At 40.2% G+C, this 26,212-nt stretch overlaps 1 protein-coding gene across 3 annotated transcripts; it reads right to left on the reverse strand.

Moving 5' to 3' along the window:
- Positions 1 to 1,189: 1,189 nt before the first annotated feature.
- LOC119902604 (casein kinase I-like) lies at positions 1,190 to 25,976 on the reverse strand. Of its 3 annotated transcripts, XM_038718918.1 has the most exons (12): positions 25,835 to 25,976; positions 19,172 to 20,211; positions 18,872 to 18,941; positions 17,613 to 17,761; positions 17,293 to 17,527; positions 15,143 to 15,228; positions 14,941 to 15,025; positions 14,629 to 14,777; positions 14,154 to 14,234; positions 9,589 to 9,690; positions 6,003 to 6,109; positions 1,190 to 2,105 (listed from the first exon to the last, which is right to left on the reverse strand). In XM_038718918.1, the coding sequence occupies exons 2-12, from the start codon at positions 19,466 to 19,468 to the stop codon at positions 2,051 to 2,053; spliced, it is 1,416 nt and encodes a 471-aa protein (XP_038574846.1). In that variant the 5' UTR covers positions 19,469 to 20,211; positions 25,835 to 25,976; the 3' UTR covers positions 1,190 to 2,050. The 3 variants fall into 3 exon arrangements, with proteins under 3 accessions (XP_038574846.1, XP_038574845.1, XP_038574844.1); XM_038718917.1 differs by lacking the exon at positions 9,589 to 9,690 and having other exon boundaries at positions 14,629 to 14,774; XM_038718916.1 differs by lacking the exon at positions 9,589 to 9,690.
- Between the last annotated feature and the right edge of the window lie 236 nt (positions 25,977 to 26,212).

Consider the following 26,212-nt stretch of genomic DNA (forward strand, 5'->3'; position numbering starts at 1 on the left):
AAGGTTGGCTCAACTTCCCCACAGGCTCAAAACCACCTGCTCTCCCCTATGAAGCTTAATATTACTGAAGCTCAACAGACACTTCGGACACTTTGCTGGATCTGTACTTGGTTTTATCCGGTAGTTTTTCCTAGTGTGGCAATCTGACTTCTAAACAGTGTTGGGAGTAAAGCTTTGCATGAGAAATGCAATTACAGTATTGCTTTTGCTGTACACTGTGACACAGTGTGTCCCTCAGCAAGACGCTTAACCCCACGTTGCTCCAGAGGTGTGCGACCTTTGACATATATAGCAGTTGCTAGATGTAAATATTAAGAATGTTATTTTTGTCTTGCATTTCTATTATTCTGTATCTTTATCGTGCATAAATAGAAATCTAAATGTGTTTTCTTTAACGATTTACTTTCATGATCAGAGAGGCTGCTGTCAGTTCATCCTGACCGATCCAGAGTGTCGGAGATTTAAATAATAAATTAAGTTATGCTGCTGCACCTTTAATGGGGAGATGATTCATCCTATTTCACCCGTCCACAAGCCCCCTGCTATTAATCATAATGTTAATTTTTAAGACAAAGCCCCACTCGATCTGAGGATATAACTGAGATCTGCACATCACAAGAACCCACATATGCAGGAACATCTTATTATCTGAATAACGCACCCATTAAACAGCAGTGAAAGTAACTAATATTGTAATATAACTAATTACTCTTAAACGACAGTAACTAGTAATCTATAATAAATTAGATTTTGGGAGTAACTTGCCCAACACTGCTTCTAAATGATCATTTGTGATAATAAAAACATGAAGTAACTAATAAAACGAATGAATCATGCTTCCAAACACGTCCTGAGCTCCACTATAGACAAAAATCTCTCTCAAACACTTGATAACAAAATAATAACTGTTCATGATTCCCTTAAATAAAGATCCGTTTTTATTTTGTTTGGTTGTTTTTTTTGTTTTTTTTTTAATGGAGTTATCCGACCTCCAACCCAAAGAGAAAGAGGGAAGAAAAAAAAACAAAATAACTGAAAATTTAAAATACAAGTTATTTAAAAGAAAAAAAAGAAAATTTGAGGAACACACTCAAAAGCTACAAAAACTTTCTGAACAACTCAAAAAGACAGGAAAAAAAAAAAAAACACAGGATCCAAATTCTAGACATTTTTTTTTTTTAGTTACAAATTAAAACAGGAGGAGAAAAAAAAAAAAATAAAGCATAGTTTTCACATAAACATCTTTTTTAAACTCTTGATTCTGGTGGTTGTGAGGTTTTTCCCTCTGAGGATGAGAAGTACACCGAGCCCGATCTGTTGCAGGAAACAGACCGAGCCGCTCACTAGTCCTTTGACCCTAGGGAATAAAAACGTTATAGTACTATGTGTGTGTGTGTGTGAGAGAGCTGGATCTTTTCTGAAGTCTCTTTATGATGAGAAAGTGTGCAGCGCATGTATATATGTATATGTGGTCCGACAGTCATTTCCTCCGATCCTTTTGTCGTCCTCTCTTCTGTATCTCCTCAGAAATACGCTCGTCTCTCCTCTGAACCAGTCAGTAAGGAAGAAGAAAAAAAAAAAAAATCAAAAACAAAGAAAATAGAGAACTAGGCGGTCCGCCAGTTAACCCGTTGAATTAAGTCTCGTCAGCCAATCAGCTTACAGTCTATCGGCTGTTCGTTCACTTGTGGTCACTTGTTTCCGAAGAAGTTTGTGTAGATGCAGTTTCAGTTCTGTTTGTGACCATAAATACATTAAGACTCCGCCGCTGGTACAGTTAGTCCACATTTAAAGCTCAGTTGTGGAACACATGTTACTCTCTTTCTGTCTGGTCAGTCCAGAGCAGAATAAACCAGCTTAGCAAACATGTTCTGCTGCACGGCGGTCCAGCCAGTCCAGCCGACCCAAGGTGGACCACAGGACCTCCTGCAGCAGCAGAGGAGGAGGGTCAGAGGGGGACTGGGGGGGGGGGAGGGTTATATGAAGAGAGCTAGAGAAAGAGAGAGAGAGAGAGAAGGGGGGGGCGGAGACTAGGGTTTCGCTCTCGTTTTCATTTGTGTCTCTGGAGAGTTTTCCTCTTCCTCCTCTTGAAGAAACAGCAGCACCTGCAACACACAAACCACCAGGTGTTTTAAAGCAACAATGAACTTTGTGAATTAAACGCGTAAAACACTCTTCTACTATGAGCTCCTGTACAACCAATCAAGTAACAACAACAACAACAAAAAAAAACATTTTACAGCCCCGCCACGATTTCGCGATCGCAACCATCAAAGCAAATTCAAGAAATCCCGGTGAATTCAGAGCGACTTGCAATTTTGACCAATCACCGCCGTTTCCTGCTAAACTCCACTTTAGTTTACAAACTGAGAATTAAAACGAATACGATCTCCGTCCACACCAGCGTTTTAGCTGCGTATCAGAGGTGACCCCGTCTACATTAAAACGACTGAAAACGCACATCTAGTGCCCGTTCACGTACACTGGGCATGCGCACGTGCCGGTGTAAACATGAAGCAGATGGTCTGAAGTAATGCAGACGAAGAATCAGACCGGATTATTTTTTGCATGCACCAATAACGGGGTGTGACTGTTACTGAATGTAACACGGGAGTGTGGCGGCGGAAAACAGACCGCGAGTCGTTGCAAAGTAAATGGCGACGTGCACAGTAGCCTTCAAGTGTAGGTGGACTGGCCTAAGTGTTATTTGCACGGTACAGAATATTTTAATAAAAACACAAAAACTTAAAAACTCTGTCAGTAGCATCCTGTTTCTGTTTTGCATGACTCATAAGACCCAATCAGAGAGCAGAGCGTCATTGTTTCTAAAGTCCTCCGTTTTGGCCCGTCTTCACTAAAACGCCCTCCGGAGTTTCAAAACGCAAAACGGGGTCGGCAACGTTTCCAAACTTCTCCGTTTTAATTCGAAAACGCAGTAGTGTGGATGCAGCCTGAGATGCATCGCGATGCGGACGTGAAAGATTCTGAATCGATTAACAAACGCCAAAAATCGGTTGTCTAAATGTTAACTGGCAACGTGACGTTCACGGAACACAAAAAACGGAACTCTTGGAAGCGCAGCGCCCGGACAGTCTGTGACTGCCATTTCAGTTCATACGGCCTATGATTGTGCCGCTGCTGAATGAATGACCCCCACTAATAAAATTTCACAGGCTCATTAATATCAATGCGCAACAAATGAGCTTCACTCGCACGCTGTGCAGCAGGGTAACGCTCCCCTGTCTCCTGTGTGCGTAGCGAGTGAGTGGGCAAGCGGCAGAACTTCACGGTGAAACTTAGGAGGATAAATATTTAAGATACTTATTAAGTTATTAGTCTGGCGGTAAATTTACATGTGGGTCACAGTGTTTCCGTTAAAGTGTAATTTATACTTCTGCGTCAAATCGTCGGCGTCACCACTGCAAGTGACAATGTTTGACAACACTTCTTTTGGATTTTAATGTGCAAATTAAATGCTTACTAATTAATCCGGAAATCAAGATGCATCGATAATCGTTTTATAAATTGCATCGCGGCCCTGTGAATCGTAATCAAATGGAATCATGAGGTGCCCCGAGATTCACACCCCTAGCAGACATGTGTGATTACCAACATCTCACATTGGCCAAAAAAAGAAAAACCCAAACAGTATTCAGATCTTCAGTAAACGGTTTTGCAGAAAGTGCAGTCTTGTGGCTGAACATAAGAGAAAAGGGATTGACTACCAGAATGGCAGAAAAACAAAAAGCTTTGTAAAAGTTAATATGATCTGAGAGGTACTTTTAAGTTTACTTTTCAAAGAGCAAACAAAGAGATTGAAAGGTTGATGTGTTTGTATTGTTGGGGTTGAATTATGGAACAGCTCCAATGTAAATTTAAAAATAAGCAACTTCCTTGTGGTGTTTAAGTGTTCTGTACGTCTATTTTTGATGGTTACAAATGTGAGTAGTTAATTTCTTTACTTATATTCTGGTTTCTTTATTTCCTTTTCCTTTGAGGTGGGTAAATTTAATTGATAAGAACACAGGAGAGGCCTAGATAAGCATTAGCTTCTGCCTTTTTCAGTCACTATTTACGGTTTGAGTTTACAATTACTGTTTTATGATGACTGACTGATGTTTTACTTTCATCTGGACCTAATTTGGTGGTGGTGGGTGGTTTCCTGTCTTTCTGTGCTGTTAGGTTATTTTAAAGTAGCGTGCAGTAGTGGGTGATCTTTCTGTTGTGAAAATAGCTTCATTATATTGTTGATTTTAAATCAAAGCGACAAAAATGTACATTATGCTTAGTTGGCATGCATATTATATGAGTTCACCCACCCTGTTTCCCCCCCTCCGGCCTGTACTTTGGACTTTGTGTGTGTCAGCAACAGTCCCGGCCATTATTTGATAAAATACGGTGTTAGGCTTATACTATAATAGTGGAATAAAGTGTCCAGAAAAACACACTAATGCTTTAATGAGTCTAATGCTAATTTTGGGGATTTTAGAATCAGAATCTGATTTATTGCCAAGTTGTTTTTACACATACAAGGAATTTGTTTTGGGGGACAACAATAAACATAAAATATTACATACATACACACACTGAACAAAATTATGAATGCAACACTTTTGTTTTTGCCCCCATTCATCATGAACTGAACTCAAAGATCGAAGACTTTCTCTATGTACACAAAAGGCCTATTTTCACAAATCTGTCAAAATCTGTGTTAGTGAGCACTTCTCCTTTGCCCAGATAATCCATCCACCTCACAGGTGTGGCATATCAAGATGCTGATCAGAAAGCATGGGGATTGCACAGGTGGGCCTTAGGCTGGCCACAATAAAAGGCCACTCCAAAATTTGCAGTTCCATCACACAGCACAAAGCCACAGATTTGTTGGCATGCTGACTGCAGGAATGTCCACCAGAGCTGTTGCCCATGAATTGAATGTTAATTTCTTTCTCTACCATAAGCTGTCTCCAAAGGCGTTTCAGAGAATTTGGCAGTACATCCAACCGGCCTCAAAACCGCAGACCATGTGCCAGCCCAGGACCTCCGCATCCAGCATCTTCACCAAGATGGTCTGAGACCAGCCACCTGGACAGCTGCAGCAACAATCGGTTTGCATAACGAAAGAATTTCTGCACAAACTGTCAGGAACCGTCTCAGGGAAGCTCATCTGCATGCTCGTCGTCCTCATCGGGGTCTCGACCTGACTGCAACTTCGCACAGCCATTGAAGAGGAGTTGACCAACACTCCACAGGCCACAATCAACAACCTGATCAACTCTGTGCGAAGGAGGCAAATGGTGGTCACACCAGATCCTGACTGGTTTCTGGACCCCCACAATACAGTGAAACTACACATTTTGGAGTCGCCTTTTATTGTGGCCAGCCTAAGGCCTTTTATTGTGGCCAGCCTAAAGCACACCTGTGCAATCCCCATGCTGTCTGATCAGCATCTTGATATGCCACACCTGAGAGGTGGATGGATTATCTCGGCAAAGGAGAAATGCTCACTGACACAGATTTTGACAGATTTGTGAACAGTATTTGAGAGAAATAGGCCTTTTGTGTACATAGATAAAGTCTTTGAGTTCAGCTCATGATGAATGGGGCAAAAACAAAAGTGCTGCGTTTAGAATTCTGTTCAGTAAATTTTTATATATATATATATATATATATATATATATATATAAATAAATGACATTGATAGAATAAATAGGAGTATTTACATGTGTTTTAGGGTTCATCGGGTTCACGAGATAAGTGATTTCAGTTCATCCGTCTGTGTGTTTTTATGTAAACTTTTATGTAAATAAATACAAATTTTAAAAAAGGTATCGACTTATACAAATCCTATTTATGTAAAAACTGGTTTAAAAAACTACAGGAGCAGCTTAGCCCAGCTATTTTTGGGGCTGTTACTGTAAAACAAGTAAAAAGAAGAGATGTGCTGATGTCTCTACTCTACACATGTATACTACTTTAACTTAAGAGTGTGTGTCTGTCCTTACTTGGTATCATCAGCCACTTCCACCTCTGCGTTGGCTGTGATTGGTGCGTTGGAGTGTCCTGCAGTGGGGTCGTCTGTATTCAGCTCCCCATTGGTTGAACTCATCACCTGGGAGGTGAAAAACGGAAAAGAGAGGGATGAGTTCAGATGCAGTCCTATCTTAGTGGGAAGTAAAAAAAATAAATAAAAATGGTGTGCATTATGTTAATTATTATATTAAATATTATTATTATGTACATTAAGGCAGCTGTTAATGTGTGACAACAACATGCTTCCACACTCGTGGTTACTCTGTTACACATCCACCTGTCTCCTGCTCTGTATCCTCAGAAAGAAAAACATTGTTTTCAAATGAAATCAGCTTAATGAGGACGTCGTCTAGATTAGGGATGTCACGAGAACCAAGTAGGTACCAAAATTCTGGGTACAGAAGATCCAACATGTGGAAGATGAAGACAAGTTCAGCTGCAGCGACAGAAGCCAGTTTAATATTTAACATTCGCGGTTATCGCCGTGCTGTTCAGACTACACAACTTGCCGTCTTGTGACGGGAGTCTGGAAGTCGTTGTGGCGTTCACACTACGTGACTGATTGGTGACAGGGGGTCACACACAACACGAGCTGACAGTGGCTGAGTCACCCGACGCTGGTCTGCAAACCATGTTATGCCAAACAAAACATGTGAAATGTGAAATGGGAAATGACGCGAACCTGCACAGGAAACAGCTGTTGTTTTTTATTATAAAGATAGCAATTATAAAGACAAAGAATCTGGGTGAAACAATGGATTAGCTCACACAGGTAGCAGGGATTGTCTGAGCTAAAGAGAGAGCTGGAGTGGAGTGAAAAAGTAGCTCCCTGCTCTGCCAGCTGCCTGCTCTCATTGGCTGGATGTGGATGTCGAGTTGGCCGACTCCTCCAGATATTTGGCATGCTAGATATCTGGCGGCCGCCGATGGATCGCCGATTTACTCACGATCACAGCCTGACGGTTGCCGAGCTCGCCGACCTGCAAATCGGGCTTAAAATCGTGTAGTGTGAACTAGGCTTTAAACATTTCACACCTGTTAAAAATCAATTAATTGTGCACAGTGCAAGGTTGTAACGTAAACAGCTTGCTCATTTATGAATATATTGACTTCAAACCAGCTCTCATCTGTCCTGGACGTCCTCTCACAACTTTAACAGCAGTTAGTTTTCTTTGTAATGTTCAAATGTTTTTATTAAAGGAGTGTATGTTGAAGTACATGATGGGATTTGTTGTTTTGTTTGTGGTATCGATTTTGGGTATTGGTCTCTAAACTGTTGTTATCGTGACATCCCTAAATAGTTCATAAGAACTGTGAAATCCAGGGAAGCTTCACACCTCTACAGACGCACACACTGTCCATGTTCGCCATGCAAAAAAGCGGCTCCTCTGCTTAATGGCTGAACACATCTTTCCTTTTTGTTTTAAATATTTCCCAACCCTTCAGTGAACAATTCCCTGACTGAAATTATATTATATTCAACTTTGCAAAATGTTTAGGCTCACCTACTCCATGCAAATACTGAAGAGGCTTAAAACATTGAAATATGTCACAACTATTTATTCTCCTCGGCTGCTACTGTCACTTTTAATGCGTCTTGATAGAAATGCTGTTCATTAAAAACAGAGGGTTAAAAAGAGGTATACTTTAAAGAGCTTTTAACACATTTAATCTTGCACACACAAAGCCAGAATGTTCTGGCATATGCTGAGTCTCATTGTAGGCAACAGAAGAACTTTTGTGATATTGATGGTAGATATCTGTGTGTCACATAGTTATTTATTTTATACATACAGTACTGTGCAAAAGTTTCAGGCAGGTGTAATGCTGTAAAGTAAGAATGCTTTCAAAAATAGAAATGTTTTAAATTTACAAGTGAGTGATCAGAAGAAAAATCTCAATGAAATCAATATTTGATCACAGTAGGAGAGTTTGTGCTCGGTGCAGAACACTAGTGGGTCCAGTAGGTGTCACCTTTCTGCTTTGTGTCAAACACAATTTAGGTAGGAACTTTTACTCAGGTGACAGGTGGTGTTAGACGGAAGGGGGGAACCAGTACTTTTTTTACGCTCCACCAGGCACACCACGCTGGGCCAGCTGTACTTGTGTAGTGACAGTGACTGCGTTATGGATTAATGCATTTATCTGAGGGCCATTAACAGTTGATAATAAACCCGGAACAGAAAGGCAAGCAAAGCAAGACCAGATGTTATTACACTAGAAGGATATGGTGCAGACGGCAAGTACGTCTGTGCAAACCTCAGTGGCTCCAAAGTTTAGATTTGGCTGCTATAACCACAGTTTGCTTTCAAAACTTCATCAATTCTTCTAGGTTAACTTGCAGAAATTCATATTTATGATTAAACAATTATACCAAACAGGTGCTTATGATCATAAATTCAATATGTGGGTTGAAACACGATCATTAACTGAAACAGAAACAGATGTGTAGGAGGGAAAACAAGTTTACAGTCAAATGTCAGACACCACGGTGAGACTGAGAACAGCAACACGACACGAGGTAGTTATACTGCTTCTGCAAGGTCTCGCTCCCGCAGATGTTTCAAGGCAGACAGGGGTTTCCAGATGTGCTGTCCAAGCACAAGAAGCAGCAGCACAGAGAAACACGCAACGAAGAGGACCGCAGACGCAGTGGTCGGCCAAAGAAACTTACTGCAGCAGATGAAAGACATCACGCTTTACTTCCCTTGCAATGCAATCAGCTCAGAGCTGCAGAAAACAGTGGGACCCTGGAACGCCTATCTACTGTCTCAAGAAGGGGCCTTAATGGAACTTTACAAAATGTTTTCCACACCTGCCTGAACCTCTGCACAGTACCGTATATTCCCACCCAAACAATGCTGTACAGAAGACACAGCTTTCTTGAAAATGATATTCCTCTGGTATATTTTACGTGACTGGAGTTGCTCTTCATACTCAGGTCTCACCTGTTGTGGTTGATAATACCAATAATCATATATCAGTTATCTTGTCAGTAAATTGAATGAAGCACGATGCTACTTCCGGTATTACAACAACTTGGTGATTTTGCCTAATGAAGTTAATTTTAGCCAACATGGAAAAACTACTTGTGTCTCAAAATGCATTAAATCCAGATGTTTCCACATTTAACACGCATCAATTTTCCAACAAATGTACATACACTAACTCTTCTGATCTGAGCAACTACGTCCAACTTAACGTTCTGTTTATTCTAGCTGTTGCTGCAAACACAGAATAAAACCCGGCCTGTTCTACCTCGCCGGCTCACAAAAAGCAGCCGGCATCATGTGGTCTCTACACTCTCTGCTCTGTCTATAGAGAAGCCAGCCAACCACCTGCCCTTCCAGACATTATCTCCATTACTTTAATGTTAAAAAAAGTTAGTGGTACTTGTGTGCAACACTGATAAGTAAAGGTTTCTATTCCAATAGTTCCATGTGAGGGAACTATTGAGGTCAGCCCTGCTGCAGAGACAGATAAGGTCATGCAGGCAGACAGATATACAGGTAGGCAGACAGACAGGAAGCCAGCAGAGCTAACCCATCCTCTCAGTACCTGGACAGACCCTCCCAGCCTATCAGCAGTGAGATGGGAGCCCAGCAGCTCTCGATTGGTCACTGGAGTCGGCTGGGACTCGCTGCCTTTCCCCTCTGGAGACTAGAGGAGACAGGAAGCCGATTGCAGGAGAAACAAAAAGGAGCAGAAAGATGTAGTAGTGGTGGCGGAGGAGGAGAAGGGAAAGAGGAACAGGTGAGATGGAAGAAGAGGGTTACCATGAAAAGGGGAAGAGACAATGTGGAACAGAGAGGAGAAGGAAGAGGAGTGAGAAGATGGAGGTGAGGTGTGTCGGGGTTAGAAGCAGTACCATGAGAAAAAGAAAAAAAAGAAAAGAATGAGGAGATAATTAAAAAGAAAAGAAATAGTGAGTACAGTCAGTATTTGGTGGATGAACAACAGGATGGTGCGTTCAAGTGTGCAGTAGAGTGTGAGTGCACAGGAGAGTGTGCACGTGTGGAAGCTCCATGCAAAAGGAGAAGGAGGTGGATCATTTTCTGTGTTACCTCAACCTCACCCGCCTCAAACCTGTCTTTTTTGGCATTAAGACCCAAAAAAAGGGCCTCAGTGCAACTCAACAAGTGCCCTTTGTAAATCTGCACTGATGTGTTTGAGAATGTAAAAGTAGGGGTGGGCAGTATAACCTGTACAAATCACCGTGGAATTATCGCATTGTCGTTGGATTCCACAATCAAGGGATTTTTAAGCCAACGTTTCCATCTGCTGGGTTAAAGCCAATAAACTGTCCACCTGATGCTCCTCTCAAACCAATCTCAAAGCAAAAGGATTCGCACTAGTTGAGAATTTTTTAACTTATGCGCGTCAGTTGCGTGACGCTGTGTCGCAATAGCTTATCAGAGTTTAAGACTTTCCGGACGTTACAGACGGCTTTAGAGTTTTGTGACGAGAGAATCAGGCAGAGCGGAGCGACTGAATCTCAACTGGCCGACAGAAAGCTGCTGAGTGACGGGCTGAAAGCTCAAAGTTAATTGCTTTTATGAAATTAAATTTTACTTGTAATTTTGAAGGATTAAAACGTTGATTTATCTTCTCTCGCGCGCTTCTTAGCAGCGAGCCACCGGATTTATACAAAAACCAGACAACATTTGCTTGAAAGTTCAGAAAATGTGTGTCTGTTACTTGAATCCAGCCATCGTTGTTCTTTACTGTGAACAAGTTAGCACAGTACAGGCCTGATTGATCCACACTCACACAGAAATAAACATTTTCTTGCTGACAGACCTGACAAAGCATGAATTAATTTGTTTATCAAATCAGCATCATGTTGTTGTTATTTCAGCTTCATTTTGATCCGTTCATTTCAAATAAAGCACATCAAGATTCTTCATTTTGGGTTCATTCCGTGTGGGAGTAACCACAGGTTGTGTTTATTGGCATTATCGCATTGTGTGTGAACACTCGGCGAGTAGTCCAGGGATAAAACTCGTGCGAGAAAAATCGACGTGAAGATTAAATTAGCGTGAATGCACAAGTGAGCACAAGGCTCCAATGCCAGGAGAAAAACACGGGGGAAAAGAGCTTTGCTGTCGTGTCCTTGCTGCTGTTGGTCAGGTATCATTTATTTTCACTTTAAGTCCATCCATAAGTAACAGTGACCCAATGTTTGACTATTTCAGTCATGGACTCGATGCACTTTCTGGAGTAAAACTTCTAAAAGCCAAAATCCTATCAGATGGGGGTCCGTGGTCTAATTTGTGTCAGTTTAGGGGTCCTTGATGTGAAAAAGTTGCAAGAATCCTGCAAGTACATCAACTTATCAACATCAAATATGCTGAACTGCTTCAAGTGCTACATTTAGAAAGACCCTGCGGCTGCAGCAGTGCATTCTGGGCAAGGTTATGCTGGATATCATTTTACAGACAAGACCTCTGCTGCTTCATTTCAGTTTGTTTAAACCCAGTTTAGAATTGCTGTGCAATGTAATCAGACCAACAGCTGATCTGTCATGTAATATTCACTAAATCATTATTTATTCAACAAACCCTCGCCTATTTCTTGGATTAAGTCTTTATCGACAAAAGGGGGGAAAACTGTTGTAGAACAAGCTTTATAAACAAATCTATGTGCAGCTATTATTTATGTATTTGTTAATTAATCAACTGTGAGGACAGAATGGATTGTTCCAAATGTCACAAATACATTTTAAAACCAACACATTCAAACGCCATACAGGGGAGGAAATAAATGACCACAGAGCGTCTCTCCTGCGGGGCTGCAGTCAAATACTAGACGGCAGCAGAGGACATTGTACAAGCATCTGGTTCAAAAGTAGCTGCTTAAAAATATGAGTTGGGTGGAATCATTGACTTTTAGGGGGAAGTCCTACATTATACACAGTACAAGTACATACATTTTAGATTATACTGCCCAGCCCCTTTGTGAGAGTGTATATGAACATTTCAAACTATTCCCATGTTTCCATGCTTAACAACATTAAATCACCGACGGTTTTCTAACACTGGTCAACAGATCTAAATTAAAAGACATTGCCAGGGTTGTGTTATACAGTATCAGTCCAAGACAGCGTAGTCAGACAGACGTATTGCCTTCTCTAATCTAATTTTGTCAGTTTAATGACGTGCTTTTGTTCACTTCATATTTGTAGAATGAAGTATGTGCTGAATTAGCTATCTACTAGTCAGTCCCTCCAGGATTTCGCGATTTCATGATCGCAAATATTAACACAAATCTCTGCAACTTTTCCGCAAATTTGACCTATCTCGCCGTTTCCGTCTCACGTTTGCCTACAAAAATAACAGCAAAGGACTGTGAAGAAAAGGATCCAGATCTTCTTTACCAAAACTGTTCTGCTAAACGTGCAGTATTGTGGTCCAGTCTTAAAAGAAAATTTGTCTATTGACAAATATTTTGCCACCGCAAAGCACACGCAGAGAACGGTAGAAACGCACGGCGGACGCCAGACGAGAGTAATCACTGGGACACAGGCTGCTGCATGCTGGTCAATCACAAGCGCTGAAACAATCTTGGTAAGTTGCCCGCCACATCCTGGTGGGACCGTTTCATGATTTAACTATAATTCTAAAGTAACAAAAAATCTACTTTTGCAGTTTTAACTTATTCCCACAATTTCATTGCAAAAACACTCACTCCAAAACGCAACTTTCGTAGCAATATTTTAGAAAAACTGCCGCAAAAATCACAAAAAAAGAAGGCCCACGAAATCCCAGAGTGACTGACTATTGTTTAAACTATACTCATCCATTTTAAACATCCCTGCCACAAAGCTTGTGGGTTATGGTAAGACAGCAAGGCAAAGAGGTCTGCCCGAAGACAGCAGGCTTGGTGCTGTTTTACAGAGGTATTTATGTGGCGTCGTCTAAAAGGCAGAGTCTCTGCTGAGCAGTAGACACCGCAGAATACATTAAGGACTTAATATATTAGCCTCCACCTTTGTACTGTAAAAAAGACAGTGTATCTGTGGCTATATTTTGGTAGGTATACAGTAAATCCGCCTGCCCACAGGTGGATTTATGGCGTATACTGCAGAGTACAGTCTAGACTGCTGTTATGATTTGGCTCTGCATCACCATCTCTCTCCCATCTTTGCAACATTATTCTGGCTACCGCTTAGGTGTAGAATTGATTTTAAACTTTTACATTACACCGCCTTTTCTCCTGCCTACATCATAGGTTTACGTGCGCCCTACGAGCCCGCCGCCGCGGCCTGCACTCCTCAGCTATGACCCTGCTAAATGTTCCCACAGCTGGCCTCGTTACAAAAGGAAACCAGGCATTTTCCACAGCTGAAGAACTAGGTTAGCAAAACATACTTTGAAAGGAAGCCTCTTTTATAGCAAATCTGTTGTTTGTATCCCTCTTTTATCTCTTGCATTTTACCAGTTTTTAATTATGTTTTATTCAGGTCTTTCTTTCGATATTGTTATTTTTGATTTTGTTGTTATTATCTTGACTGTGTACTATTTTATTTATGTTCTGTCAAGAAAGTTGCAACTGTATTTTGAAAAGAGCTATAAAAATGAAGATTATTATTATCATATAAATGAAATAATTAATTTGTAAATGCCGTCCATGAAAACCGCAGTGGATGCAGTGGGAGTACTTTCGCCGCCACACGGTGTGACCCACACTCACTGCGCTTGAGCTTTTCTGTTGATCAGTATCAAAACTTCGTAAAACAGTAAAACATGAAAAAAATCCAACCGGGGTTAACCTTTTACACAGGCACTATAAATTTATGATTTAACTATTGTGGAATTGAGGTAGTACAAAAAATATTAAAACATAACAATGAGGACTTTATTCTAGTGCGTTAAGTTTTGGTGTCAACAGCGTCAGTTTGAATCGCTGCGCGCAGATTGGCTGCGATCTTCAGTGCTGATTGACAAAGAAACCAACCAGCTTATTTCCAGTGGAGCAACCAAGAAAGTGTCTGGCACATGCACGGTTTTTAATCTGGTGTTGACAGTTTGGCAAATATGTACCGAATCTGTTCCAAATATTCAGACTCTACATACAATCATGTGAACGCTTAACGTGACCGTGTTGCATATGAGCGTGAGTACCTGGTTTTTGGTTTGAGGCGCTTTCTCTCGGTTGCTCGTCTGAAGTGGCGTCTCACTGGCCACTGGACCAATAGGGGTGGGCTAAACACACAGGAAGTGAGGTCAACATGGGGTCAGAGTGAGGAAACACACAGTTTGTTACATGACATTTCTTTATGAGGAGTTGATTTCGTATTATTGATTTTATGGTTTACACTGTGAGTTGTTCAGGGCCACTCTAGGACCTCTGTGCAATAAACTATTTGGCCATTAAAAGCTAATCACATCAAATGTAGAAGGTTGAGATCGATTTCGTTGAGTGGTGCAACATTGTGTGCCACTCAAATTACAGACTAAGTTGACAGCATGACTTTATCAGTTCCTGTTTACACAGTAGATCGGTCCTGTGATTGACCTCTCAGCATCGACCACTGCACTAAAGCCAGCAGTTAAGTTCACTTAATGTGTCCGTGCAAAACACCCCCTCCACACTAACCAGCGGCTTTCCAGTCCAGTCATACTGGTAGTCAAAGATGTATCCGTTTCTGTCAAAGAGGTCCGTAAAGAGTTTCCTCAGATAGTCGTAGTCCGGCTTCTCGAAGAAGTCGAGCCGACGAACGTACCGCAGGTAGGTGGCCATCTCTTCTGTTACATTCACACAGGCACACAAACACATATTCACGCACACAAGCACAGATTCATACATACAGACACACAGAATTTGATCAACATATGCTAGCCTGAGCATGTATGTGACAGCTGCACAGAAAAACTGCTTTTTTGTCGAGGTGTGTGTGTGTGTACGAACCAGGGAAATTTTCGCAGAGGACCTCTATTGGTGTGTCTCTCTTCGTGTCTCCTATCTTCTGATAACGTTCTTTCAGAGTGTCAGCCTAATGAAGAGAGAGAGTTATTCTTTACTCTGAGGTCCACGCATGGAGGGAAGAAGGAATAAAAAAAAGAAGAAGAAGCTGGCACTGATAAACACACTGGATGGGTGGTCGGCTCACCTTGAGTCCCTGCCACGGTAGGCTGCCTCGCAGGAAGTACATGAACATGTGGCCCAGAGCTTCCAGGTCATCCCGCCTGCTTTGCTCTGAAATAACACAGGTCTTAAATGACTGGACAGCATCAGCGGTGTTAGGTTTAACACGTCTAATGCCAAGAACACAAAACACAATGCTTGCACACGCAGGTTGTGTTGCTTTCAATCTACTGGTTCTCTTCAGAAAACAGATTTTAGTTGCTGAATGATGAAAAGTGGAATGAAAAATGTGACAGTTACGACACTCCCTCCTCTAATTTGTTGAAAATTTAATAACCTATGATTCTGAGGATCCATTAATCTTTTCAGTTAACGTAGCAAATATCTCAAACGTTTTCATTTCGGCTTCTTAATTGTGAGGATATTTCCTGCTTTTCCTTATATTATATCACTGAAATTACAGAATTACAAATTATTTTAAGATATACAGTTAAAACATATCACCCAAGGCTCTGGGAAATTATGAAAGAAACTTTTCACAAATATTTTATATTTTTTACACTAAATAAATCAATAAAAAAGAAAAAAAATAGCCCTAACACAACAAAATCACAAAAACTAGGTGTGAAAATTTACAAAACTGACTAAAATAAACTAAAATTATAGCGCAAATGTCTTTAGTTTTCGTCTTTCGTCAGTTAATTTCATACAGCCTGCGTAAGCCGGGTATTGTGGCTGGATATGAAATCTATTTTCCAGTTTCTTAGCAGTGCCAGATTTAGTCCACGCTAAAACTAACAAAACTTAACCTAAGCATTTTCAAAAAAAAATTTACATACTAGTAAGCCCACTTGAAAAACTAATTAAAACTAAACTAAATTTGAAAACAAAAAGCCAAACGAAATAAAAATAAAAATGAATGAAATACGCTTCGAACGCTCCAGGTTCAATGGACAAACACTAAAATTACAGCTCAGATGTTTGCCAACCAGGGAATGAGCACAAGGACAGACTAACATTAACTTAGCTTTTTTTTTTTGTAAACATCCAAATTAGTTTACAATTTTTTAAACAAACTTTGAAATTACACATAATAAATAAATAATATAAAATAAAAAATAATAACATACAGCTGAAACTACCACCAAGTTCTCCACTAAATAAAATGTTCTCAAAACAATACCACATATAGCTAATAAAATATAATAAATAAATATATAATAATGGATTACAGTGCCGTATTCTTCTTTTATACCATCTATATAAATCCCAGCTTGAAGGCCTGCTCAGATTTAAAAAAAACTAAAGTCTGTTTAAATGCCGAAACGTTTTTGTTGCAGTGACATTCTCCTTCGTGTGATACCATTAGCGAGTTTGACGTGTTGCCAGAAACATACCCGATCACTACAGGGAAATGTCGGCCCGCTGCTTTCGTCTTATCGACTCGTCCGTTTTTGTATTTCACTAGGAAACCGAAGTGTTCCCAAACAGAGGAACAGAGGGGTTTTCACGCTCTGGCTTCTCTGCACTGGCCATGATGCTCAGGTCGCTTGCGTAGCGCCGTGAGAGGCGGAGATTTGGTCCGCCACTTAATATGTCCATGTCGGAATTTATGTTTGTTACACACACAAAACAAGCCTAATATTTAACGTTAAAGATTGCATTCGGTGCGCATGTGTACGAGTAAATGTACCGTCACACCCCTGGTGAACATTGTGATGATGAGACGTCCTTGCCGACACACCATATTCTACAGCAGGAACTCATTGGTGTAAATCCCCAGAAAAATCACACTGAACCTGTGATACTTCCACTTTCCTGTGAGTATTATTATTTCACTTTATATGAAACTCTTTTTGGTTAGTGGGCACTTACAGTAACATTCATGAGCCAGGTCACAACTGTGTATTTATTCTGTTGCAATTATAAAGAAAAAAATAGTTTTTATCTTCGTCAATCACCTCAGAATTTTCTAACTAAAGGGAGAAAGAAAATGTTATTAAAACATTTTCAACCTAATATTGTAAGAGCAATAAAGTAAAATGTAAGCTGGCAGGTTTAAACCAATATTCCACATTCACACAGATCTTAAAAGCCTTTAGACATCTATGGTAGGTTTGGATTTATGTTTTGGGTTAGTACATGTGTGCACATGTAGCACGAGGGAGCGCTCACCTTTCCCCAGGTGTGTGTTGATGCTCATGTATCTCGCGGTTCCAGTCAGACTCTTGTGTTCTCTGTATGGAATGTGTTTCTTGGTCTCCGGGTCTATGTATTCTTTCGCCAGGCCAAAGTCTATGATGTGGATGGTGTGTTGCCGTTTGGAGCCGGGTCGGCCCACCAGGAAGTTCTCCGGCTTCACGTCGCGATAGATCAGGCTTCTGGTGTGGACAAACTCCATACGGGTTATCTAAGGGAAAGGACGGAGCCCAAAAAGTTAAGAAATCCAAAAATAAACCAGTGTTTCCTGGTTAATTTAATGTGTTTGTTCTTACCAGTTGTATGGCTATCATGAGTACAGTCTTTAGAGAGAAGGTCCGGTCACAGAGATCAAACAGATCTTCTAAGCTGGGTCCCAGTAGCTCCAGAACCATTGCATTGTATTTACCGCATGGTCCAAAGTAGAACACCTGGGGAACGCCCTCTGGATGAACAGGTGAAGAAGGAACAGGAGTTGGACACTGGCATATTTATCATCACTGCATCCTTTAGGAGACATGCTATTAATTCCCATAGACAGCCGACAACGAAGACTGACAGCAGCTGAAGGCTCAATAAATTATCCAGCCAGTGTCTCCCATGTGGCCCGCCAGTCTAATTTGTTCCACCATAGTTTCAAAATGAACCAAAAATATTTTTACGCTTCCCTTAAAAACATTAAACACCTCTAACGTTGTGTTTTATGCCACTGCTGTAAGCTCGCACGCTCACACACTTTAGCGTCCGACATGCGATACCCACTTTTCTTTTGAGGACACATCATTTGAGGTAAGTACGGTAACGTTAACTAGCTGGCTGCGCCTAAATTTGGAGGGCACATGTATTCTTGCTGTTATGGTAAATGCACTGAAATGGAGCAGAGCGAGCCGACAGGCAGGGTTAGCAACTTCATTCTGTTATTTTTTCTCTTTACAAAGACAAGTGTTGCAGTTTTGAGAGTCCAACCTGAAGAGAGGCTTTGAAGTCTTAATCGTACACGATACAAGCACCACGTGCAATATAATTAATCAAATTACGTCAGAACTTAGCGCAAGGATACATGTGGGGCATCGTCCGGTTTTCCAATATAAGGTGTTAACACAACGTATATTCAGCATGGAAGTAAATTTAAACACTAAAATGTTGGGAAATTACTTTATTCTGTGATTTAGGGTTGCTGGGAAAAACATTAAATAAATAGGTTTGCTTTTTTGCTGTTTTATCACCATTTATATATCTTTACAATGTGTTTATGATCAAATTGTTCACATCATAGAGATCTAGCCTCTTAATTTTGCTCTGAAAGTGCACCAGGTTAATGCATTGACATGTTTGAGATCCACCCACCATAGTCTCTCAAAATCATGTGGGAATGTGTTGGTTTATTTTATATGTTAACCATATTTAATAAGTGATCTGTTAAGTTCACGTGTCGCATGAAAGGACGTTTCTTTTCGTTATACAACCTTGTGTTGTATAATGATAAACTATCCTTGTACCGCCTGACTGATTCTCACAGAAGAGCACCCGACGAGAGAGAAAGGTTGGCTCTCACCTGAAGTTCCCAGCTGTTTGTAGAAACGATATTCTAGGTGGAGCTGCGGCGCCCTCGACTTAATAGGCTCCTGCAGAGGAGGAGTAAGTTTGAATTAGAATATTTGTTTGTCATACAAAAGAAGTATTATTCATAGTCACACCCAAAACATGTTGTAGGTATGTAATGGTTCAACTGTTTTCAGTCTTACGTTTTCATTTTCTGAAATATGGATTAATAATTGTCTTTCTCACTATTAAACAAATTAGGCATGCTGCCCTGAAATACTATAAACTATATATAAAGAGAAATTATTAATACCAGTTTGATTGCCACGTATTCATTGGTGTACAGGTTCTTTCCGAGTCGCAGCTCTCCAAAGTTCCCACAGCCGATCTTCTTTCCGACCCGGAAGTTTGGTCCGACCATTAGAACCCCAGAGTTGGAGCCGGCACCCCGGCCACCGTGCCCTGATCGACTCCCCGTCTTTGCAGACATCCTCTTCGCCTCCTCTGTCTCCGCCTTCCCTCCACCGCCACCACCACCACCGCCGCCGCCTCCGCCGCCCCCACCGCCGCCGCCCCCTCCTCCCCCCACTCCTCGCTTGTCAAAGTCCATCAGTTTGTGGTAGCCTGGCCTCTCCACGGTTAAGCCGATTCCATGCAACCTAAACAACTACCAAAACAACTGCCTAGTGGCTGGACTGTCAGATGTTCGGGTACTCAAACCCAGGGCCAAAATGTGAATTAAACCGAGGTTGGGGTTTGACTTTAAAGAGGGCAGGGGCTGAGCTGCTGCAATTTAAGATGAACTAGGACAGATAGAAGATGAAGAGGATCTCATAAAAAGGAAAAGAGCTTAGTTAGCTTGAGTGCTTAGTACAACACAAAAGTGAAGGGTGGATGGATAGATGACCAAATAAAAGAGAAATGAAAAGATGGCAGAGTAAGGGGGCACCACTACCTACCACTTTATACCCCCTTGTAGGGGCCAGAGATGGTGATGAGGGGAGGAGGATGACGGCCTGATCTGTCACCATAAGTGGCTAGCCATATGCTAACATGCTATATGAAATGATTGGGAAGCTATGCTAGCTTCAGGCTCAGACAAACCAGTCCACCATGACAAGAACCTGCAGTCAGCACAACACCCATGCACCCAACCCCAGCAGGAATATTCCAAGTTAAGAAGTTCCCCGTTATTACATCGAAAATTTGGGTATAACTACTAAATGCTGGACCCCTGAACCTATCCACTGTCACACCGAGGCTGATAACCTGTGTTTGGTCATACCAAGCGCCAAGCGAAGCGTCACTCCCTGGGCGTAAAGAATACTATGAGCTGAGGTTTCAAAGTACCACCTGAAAGACAAACAAAAAACAAGGCATTGGATTAAAATGGCTACAACACATCATTCCATAGAGATAATTATCATGATAAATGTTAAATAATTATTCTCCTTTTTATCTTTAAAGGCTGATTTTTGCTCCTGAGTGAAAGTTGAAGAAACCAGATGGTTAATTGTGGTTTAAAATTATTCTTTATGGTCAGAATATGACAAAACACTTGATGCCAAACAATGGATCACTTCACAAATATGATTAGTAAAATAAAAATACTTTTTCAGTCCATTTTCCTAAACAAATATTTTAAAAAGGCACATTAAGTACAGTCAAATGAATTAAATCAAGCATTTTACTGAACATTTGTTATATTGTTATTGAGGAAAATTATATCGCAAAAAATGATCACTATTGTTTTATTGCCTAAATCCAATTAGTCAGGTCCTGTTGGCAGAATTAAGAGGATTTATTTTGGAGGAGATGACTTCGACACATGATAAAGAGTACAGCTTATCACGTTTATTTGTTTAACTTTAACATCATATGGGTTTTGTTATACTGGCGACCTGTCAGCTGGGATAGGCTCCAGCCCCCCCACAACCCTGTAGGCAGGATAAGCGGTTGACGATGGATGGATGGATGGGTTTTGTTATGTTTTGGTTTAGTCTCAGAATACTTTGTTGCAAGACAATTTGTAGGTATAAAATAAACAACGATGTATTATAAAGCTTAAGATATTCTGTCCTAAGTTTAAGTGGTAAATTATTAGTGGCTGACATCTTCAGTTAAACAGATATTTATCACTATCCTCCTCTGTAACAAAACACACCGTCAACGGGAATTCGTATTTTCTTTTCATGGGATAAGATGATGCCAATTTGGGAGTAGAGGGGTAACAAAGGTCACAGACTCCTTGGCACGCTAACGTACGTATGTTCAGGTTGTTGCTGGCACTGACGTCAGTCAACTTCAGAATAATAGTTCCCTGCCTAAGAGGTTCATGACCACTTCTTTACTCATGATAATGACATGGAGGCAGAAGGATAACACAGAGGAGAGGGAAATGTCTAAGATAGCGGACAATGCTGAGAATGTCAATGCATCTCCTCTGAAGTTATTATTAACAGGAACAACATGAGGAAGGGCAGCATGGTCAGCTAAATGACTCAATTCTTACATGTGGGTTTTCATTGTGTTAGCTGAAATTCTGCCAAGACGACGTAAAAACACCTCTACTTTAGTCAATCAGGATGTTGCGAGAACCAATACTTCGGTACCAAGTCGATACCGAAATTCTGAAAACATGTCGATACTCGTTTTTCTAGGTACCGAAGATACCAGAGATCCAACATGCAGAAGATAGAGACAAGTGCAGCGACAGCGCCGCTTCGGCTCGTCTAATAGAAAAGAGATGGAAACCAGGGTGAAGTTAGTTCTGCGGCTGTTAACTTCAAAGGTTTCGTGTCAAAGCCTCGATTTCTCACAGTCAGAGAGCTAATTCAGGCAGATGTTTCACAGTTTTGATCACCTGAAAATCACCAAAGATGCAGTTTGCAGCACTAAGAACTGAATGTCTGTCCAACGCACCTGTTACTGTAGGAGGAGTTAGTGACCGTCTTAAAAGTGCAATACGATCCATTTCAATCATCAATAACTTTTTTGTTTTTCAATATAAAACTCTCAGACAACAGCCAATATAGATAGTGATCACCCTTAAACATTTCACACCTGTGAGATTGAAAGAAAAGTTAAGATTATTAATTAAATATGCACATAGCAAGGTTGTAATTTCAATAACTAATTAATGAATATATTGAATATATGATATATTACATCAAATCAACTCTCATCTGTCCTGGAAATCCTCCCACAACTTAGTTGTGGTGTTATTGTTTTGTATCAAACTGGTATCAAGAATCATTCAATTTTACTGTTATCGTATCAACTAATATATTTCTCGCATCGTGACATCCCTATTAGTCAACACAAGTTATTTACTCTGACCGTTATAAAGGGCACTTTCAATCACAACATAAACGTACTCATATACCACTGTGGTCTTACAAAACAGCTGTACAGGTCTATTACAGTCTAATTATAACTAGGAGGTGCCCATCACAGGATATTCAATAAAATCCGCTAAATGCATATTAAAAAACTGCCAATGCTGATAAAAATCTATGAACCGAACTTTCAAGTTAAAAAAACTTCAACCACAGAGCAGCTGCGTCAACTCTTTTACCCTGAGAACTTAAATTTGTTGTTTAAGTGCTCATCTGAGGAAGGAAACAGGGTTGCAAGACGTGCTAAATTCAGATAATCCATAATAAAGTAGCATTTTGCCCCGACTGAAGTAAGGCCTATGCCTTTAATTACATGCACTGTAGCAGGTCAAACACAGTTGTTTCCCTCCCACACAGGCCTTTGTCAGACTGAGCAACTCAAAGCAAAAAATCAATGCTGCTGTATAGGCCATGTATGGGAAAGGGTTAGGCCTGCAGAGAGAGAGAGAGGCAACATCTATCCCACACACTATCTTTGGCTTAGCTAAAAGAGGAGTTTGCAACTTGAATATAATATAAAAGACCTTTCCCCAAACTCAGGTTGGAACCAGGTGAACCAAAACTGGTCATCAAGCAATTTTCATTGTATTATATTTTTGCCTGTGCATGACATCAGAATCAGAAAGAGCTTTACTGCCAAGTAGTATTTTACTTTTAATATACTATGGTGATTAGGTGCTAGACATTAACATACAGTTGACTTTAGGGTTGGGCGATATCTACAAAATTTCAGGATTTTACAATCACGATGCCTGCTCAACGTCAGATCTCTGTCATCGTCTCTCGGCCCAACCCTAGTTGACATAAATAGATTTAAAACATATATAAATATGGAATAAACAGATGCAAGTTAAAAAAGCATTACAGAACTATGTGTAAGAGAAAAACAAAACAACGTGGTTATTTACATGTGGATTACTCTGGATTTGTGATGTGAAAACATATATATATATAAATATATAATTATAGCTATGGGTGGTGATGGCGCAATGGATAAGAATATGCCTTTGGTGTGAGAGACCGGGTTCAATCCCCCACTGTGACACATCCACCATTGTGTCCCTGAGCAAGACACTTAACCCCTAGTTGCTCCAGAGGCGTGTGACCTCTGACATGTATAGCAATTGTAAGTCACTTTGGATAAAAGCATCAGCTAAATGAATAAATGTGATGTGAAATGTGATATAATTAGTCATTTAGCTGATGCGTTTATCCAAAGCGACTTACAACTGCTATATGTGTCAGAGGTCACACGCCTCTGGAGCAATTAGGGGTTAAGTTTTCTGCTCGGGGACACATTGGTGGATGTCACAGTGGGATCGAACCTGGGTATGACACACCGAGACATGACACTTATCCACTGCTCCATCACCACTTAAATATAAAGATTGACAAAATGTAAAAAATATAAAGTAACAATAAGGAAAATGTGCAATATGGACGTTTATGCAGTGACATGCAAATATATTTATATCATATTTACAAAGGGCAGGACAATAAAACAATAATTGTCGGAATATATTTTTTTCAATAACAATATAACAAATGTTCTATAAATATTCAATAAATGTTTGATTTTATTCACTTGAATCATACACTAATTAGGATTTTTATTTTGTTGAGGAAAAAGGACTGATAAAAGCTTTTACTTTATTTTACTCACGCATATTTGTTGACAAAGATTTTATCATAATTGTTTTGAATGTTCTACCTTAGATTTGTGAAGTGATCCACTGTTTGGCCTCAAGTGATGACTATAAAGAAGAGTTTAAAACCACAATAACCATGACGTTTCTTCAACTTTCACTCAGGAGCAAAAGAATTAAAGATTTGATACTTATCGTGATAATTATCGATCTCGAAAGACATAAAACTTTTTATCGTGATAACATTTTTGCCCATATCATCCAGTCCTATATTTACATATTATATTTATATTATTATAATCATCATATATTATATATATTAGATATGTATAAATTTCCACAAACTTTCAACAAACAAAGTTTGACTTTCTCTACTCAAACCTCCTTTAAAATCACGCACTTAACTGGAAAACAATTGCTCCCTTTCTTGGCCAGGCCATTTTATCTCAATGGTTTTTTTTCCCCCTGGTTAAATAATGTTGTTTGTTTTTTTAAAACAAGGTTTAATTTATCTTAGTATCAAAACTAATTTCTTTCTGAAGTTTCTTTTCTTTCTTTGCAGCCAATACTTGAGTTGTTGCAATGTTTTGTGTTGTGGTTCCCTCTTGTTTGACATCAAGCAGAAAAGTGAAAGTTTAGTAATTTACTACACCCACTAACCTGCATGCAGCCTCACACACACATAACGGCATCAACTACATACATGCCACAGGCTACAAACCTGACCTCAATTACTAAGCAACTGGGGCAACAGATTCAACAGTTTCTCAACAAGACAAGAAAAACACAGGAACAGTTTCTTAGATACACCAAAATCTGCGAAGAAGAGCCTCTGTGTTGGCACCTGATGCACTAAATACAGTGTGTAGGTTTGCTGTTTTCGTGAATAAGCAGTGAGTTCTATACAAAAGTAATCTGACACATCCATAAATACATTTCTTATGTAAACATGAAATAAAATAGCAGGTGTTGATATTTGTGCCAAGCTGTTTCTGCAGGCAGTTTATTTATGATTACCCAATATGTGGCATGTTACAGTTTAAGTAGCTAATGAGTGCGTGCAGTGCTGGTGGCCTCGATGGGAACGAAAGCTTTTACACCCAACAATCAATCTGCTTATTTCAAGCTGCAGTAAAAATAATAGTTTTAGAGGAAATTCCTGTCTAATCTGTAACGTTACTAACATCGCCCTGTCTCACCACCCACACGCCAACGATTAACTCAGCTGCACCACTTCTTAACTCAGCTGCACCACTTCTTAACTCATCTCTAAAATATGACTTTGGGTTCTAGTGAATACTTAAGAGACAACCTGAGAGGCAGCTTTGTAATCATCTCCAGATATTGGGACAGAAAGCTGTAGTTAAACGTTTTGATGAAGGGGGAGCTAACGTTAGCTGATAACGACTGCAGCAATATTTCACCATTCAGGGGAGCAAAGGCTGTTTAATCTGAAACGTTTCTGCTTGCAATCGCTAAACCGACGTTAACTTGTGTCATTATGGAATAAATAATAATAATAACGTGATCTCACAGCACGTCAAACTATCAAACAAGCTAGGGTAACGCAGGAAGTTAGGTTTAGGCCACAGTAGTTTTGTGTGTGAGTGTTTGGCCTCAGTGTAGCTCGACACCGTTAGCTTCATTGAAACAAATGAAATGAAGTAATGTCAGATAATAAAACGACAATTATTCACGGACAGCAGCGAACAAAGTAACGTTAGTTAGATCAACAACTAGCTACCCAGCTAGCTTTTACTAGCCTCTGTAGTCTTAGCAAAACGTTAAGCTAACGTGTTAGCCAGCAAGCTAACTAGCCAACGTTGGCTAACGCTGAATTTCTTCCCCCCACACAGTCATTCATAAACACAGGCTAGCTTCAGCTACTTTATCAAATACACGTGTGCAAAGTACAAAAAATTGCCTACGTACCTAAACAGATTTTCTTCCTAGCTTTGTGTGACGTTACATTGTTCTCAGTTTCTTCGTCTCGTTTTCCTGCTCATCTCTTTTTCTGTGGATGTTTGGCTAAACCAGCTGAAAAGCCTCGCCGCGGAGCAAAGCACGCAATTTGCGTGGGTGAACGTGAGTAGGGCGCAGAACACGGAGGAAGGCGAGCGTAAACTGCTTTGAAGAATATGGACTGGAACTCTGTGAGCGCGGTTGCGTGTTTCACTTATGGCAAACATTTATTCCTTAATAAGTAATAGTCGAAAATTAAAAGATATTAGTACTTAATACTTATTCACTAGTAACTATCCATTAGCTACTACTAACTAATCCCGTTTTACTTTTTTTATACAATTCATT

Source organism: Micropterus salmoides, unplaced genomic scaffold, assembly GCF_014851395.1.
Source record: "Micropterus salmoides isolate LMB-PRFRI ecotype aquatic unplaced genomic scaffold, ASM1485139v1 Ms_hic_scaffold_14, whole genome shotgun sequence".
In the NCBI taxonomy this organism is placed as follows: domain Eukaryota; kingdom Metazoa; phylum Chordata; class Actinopteri; order Centrarchiformes; family Centrarchidae; genus Micropterus; species Micropterus salmoides.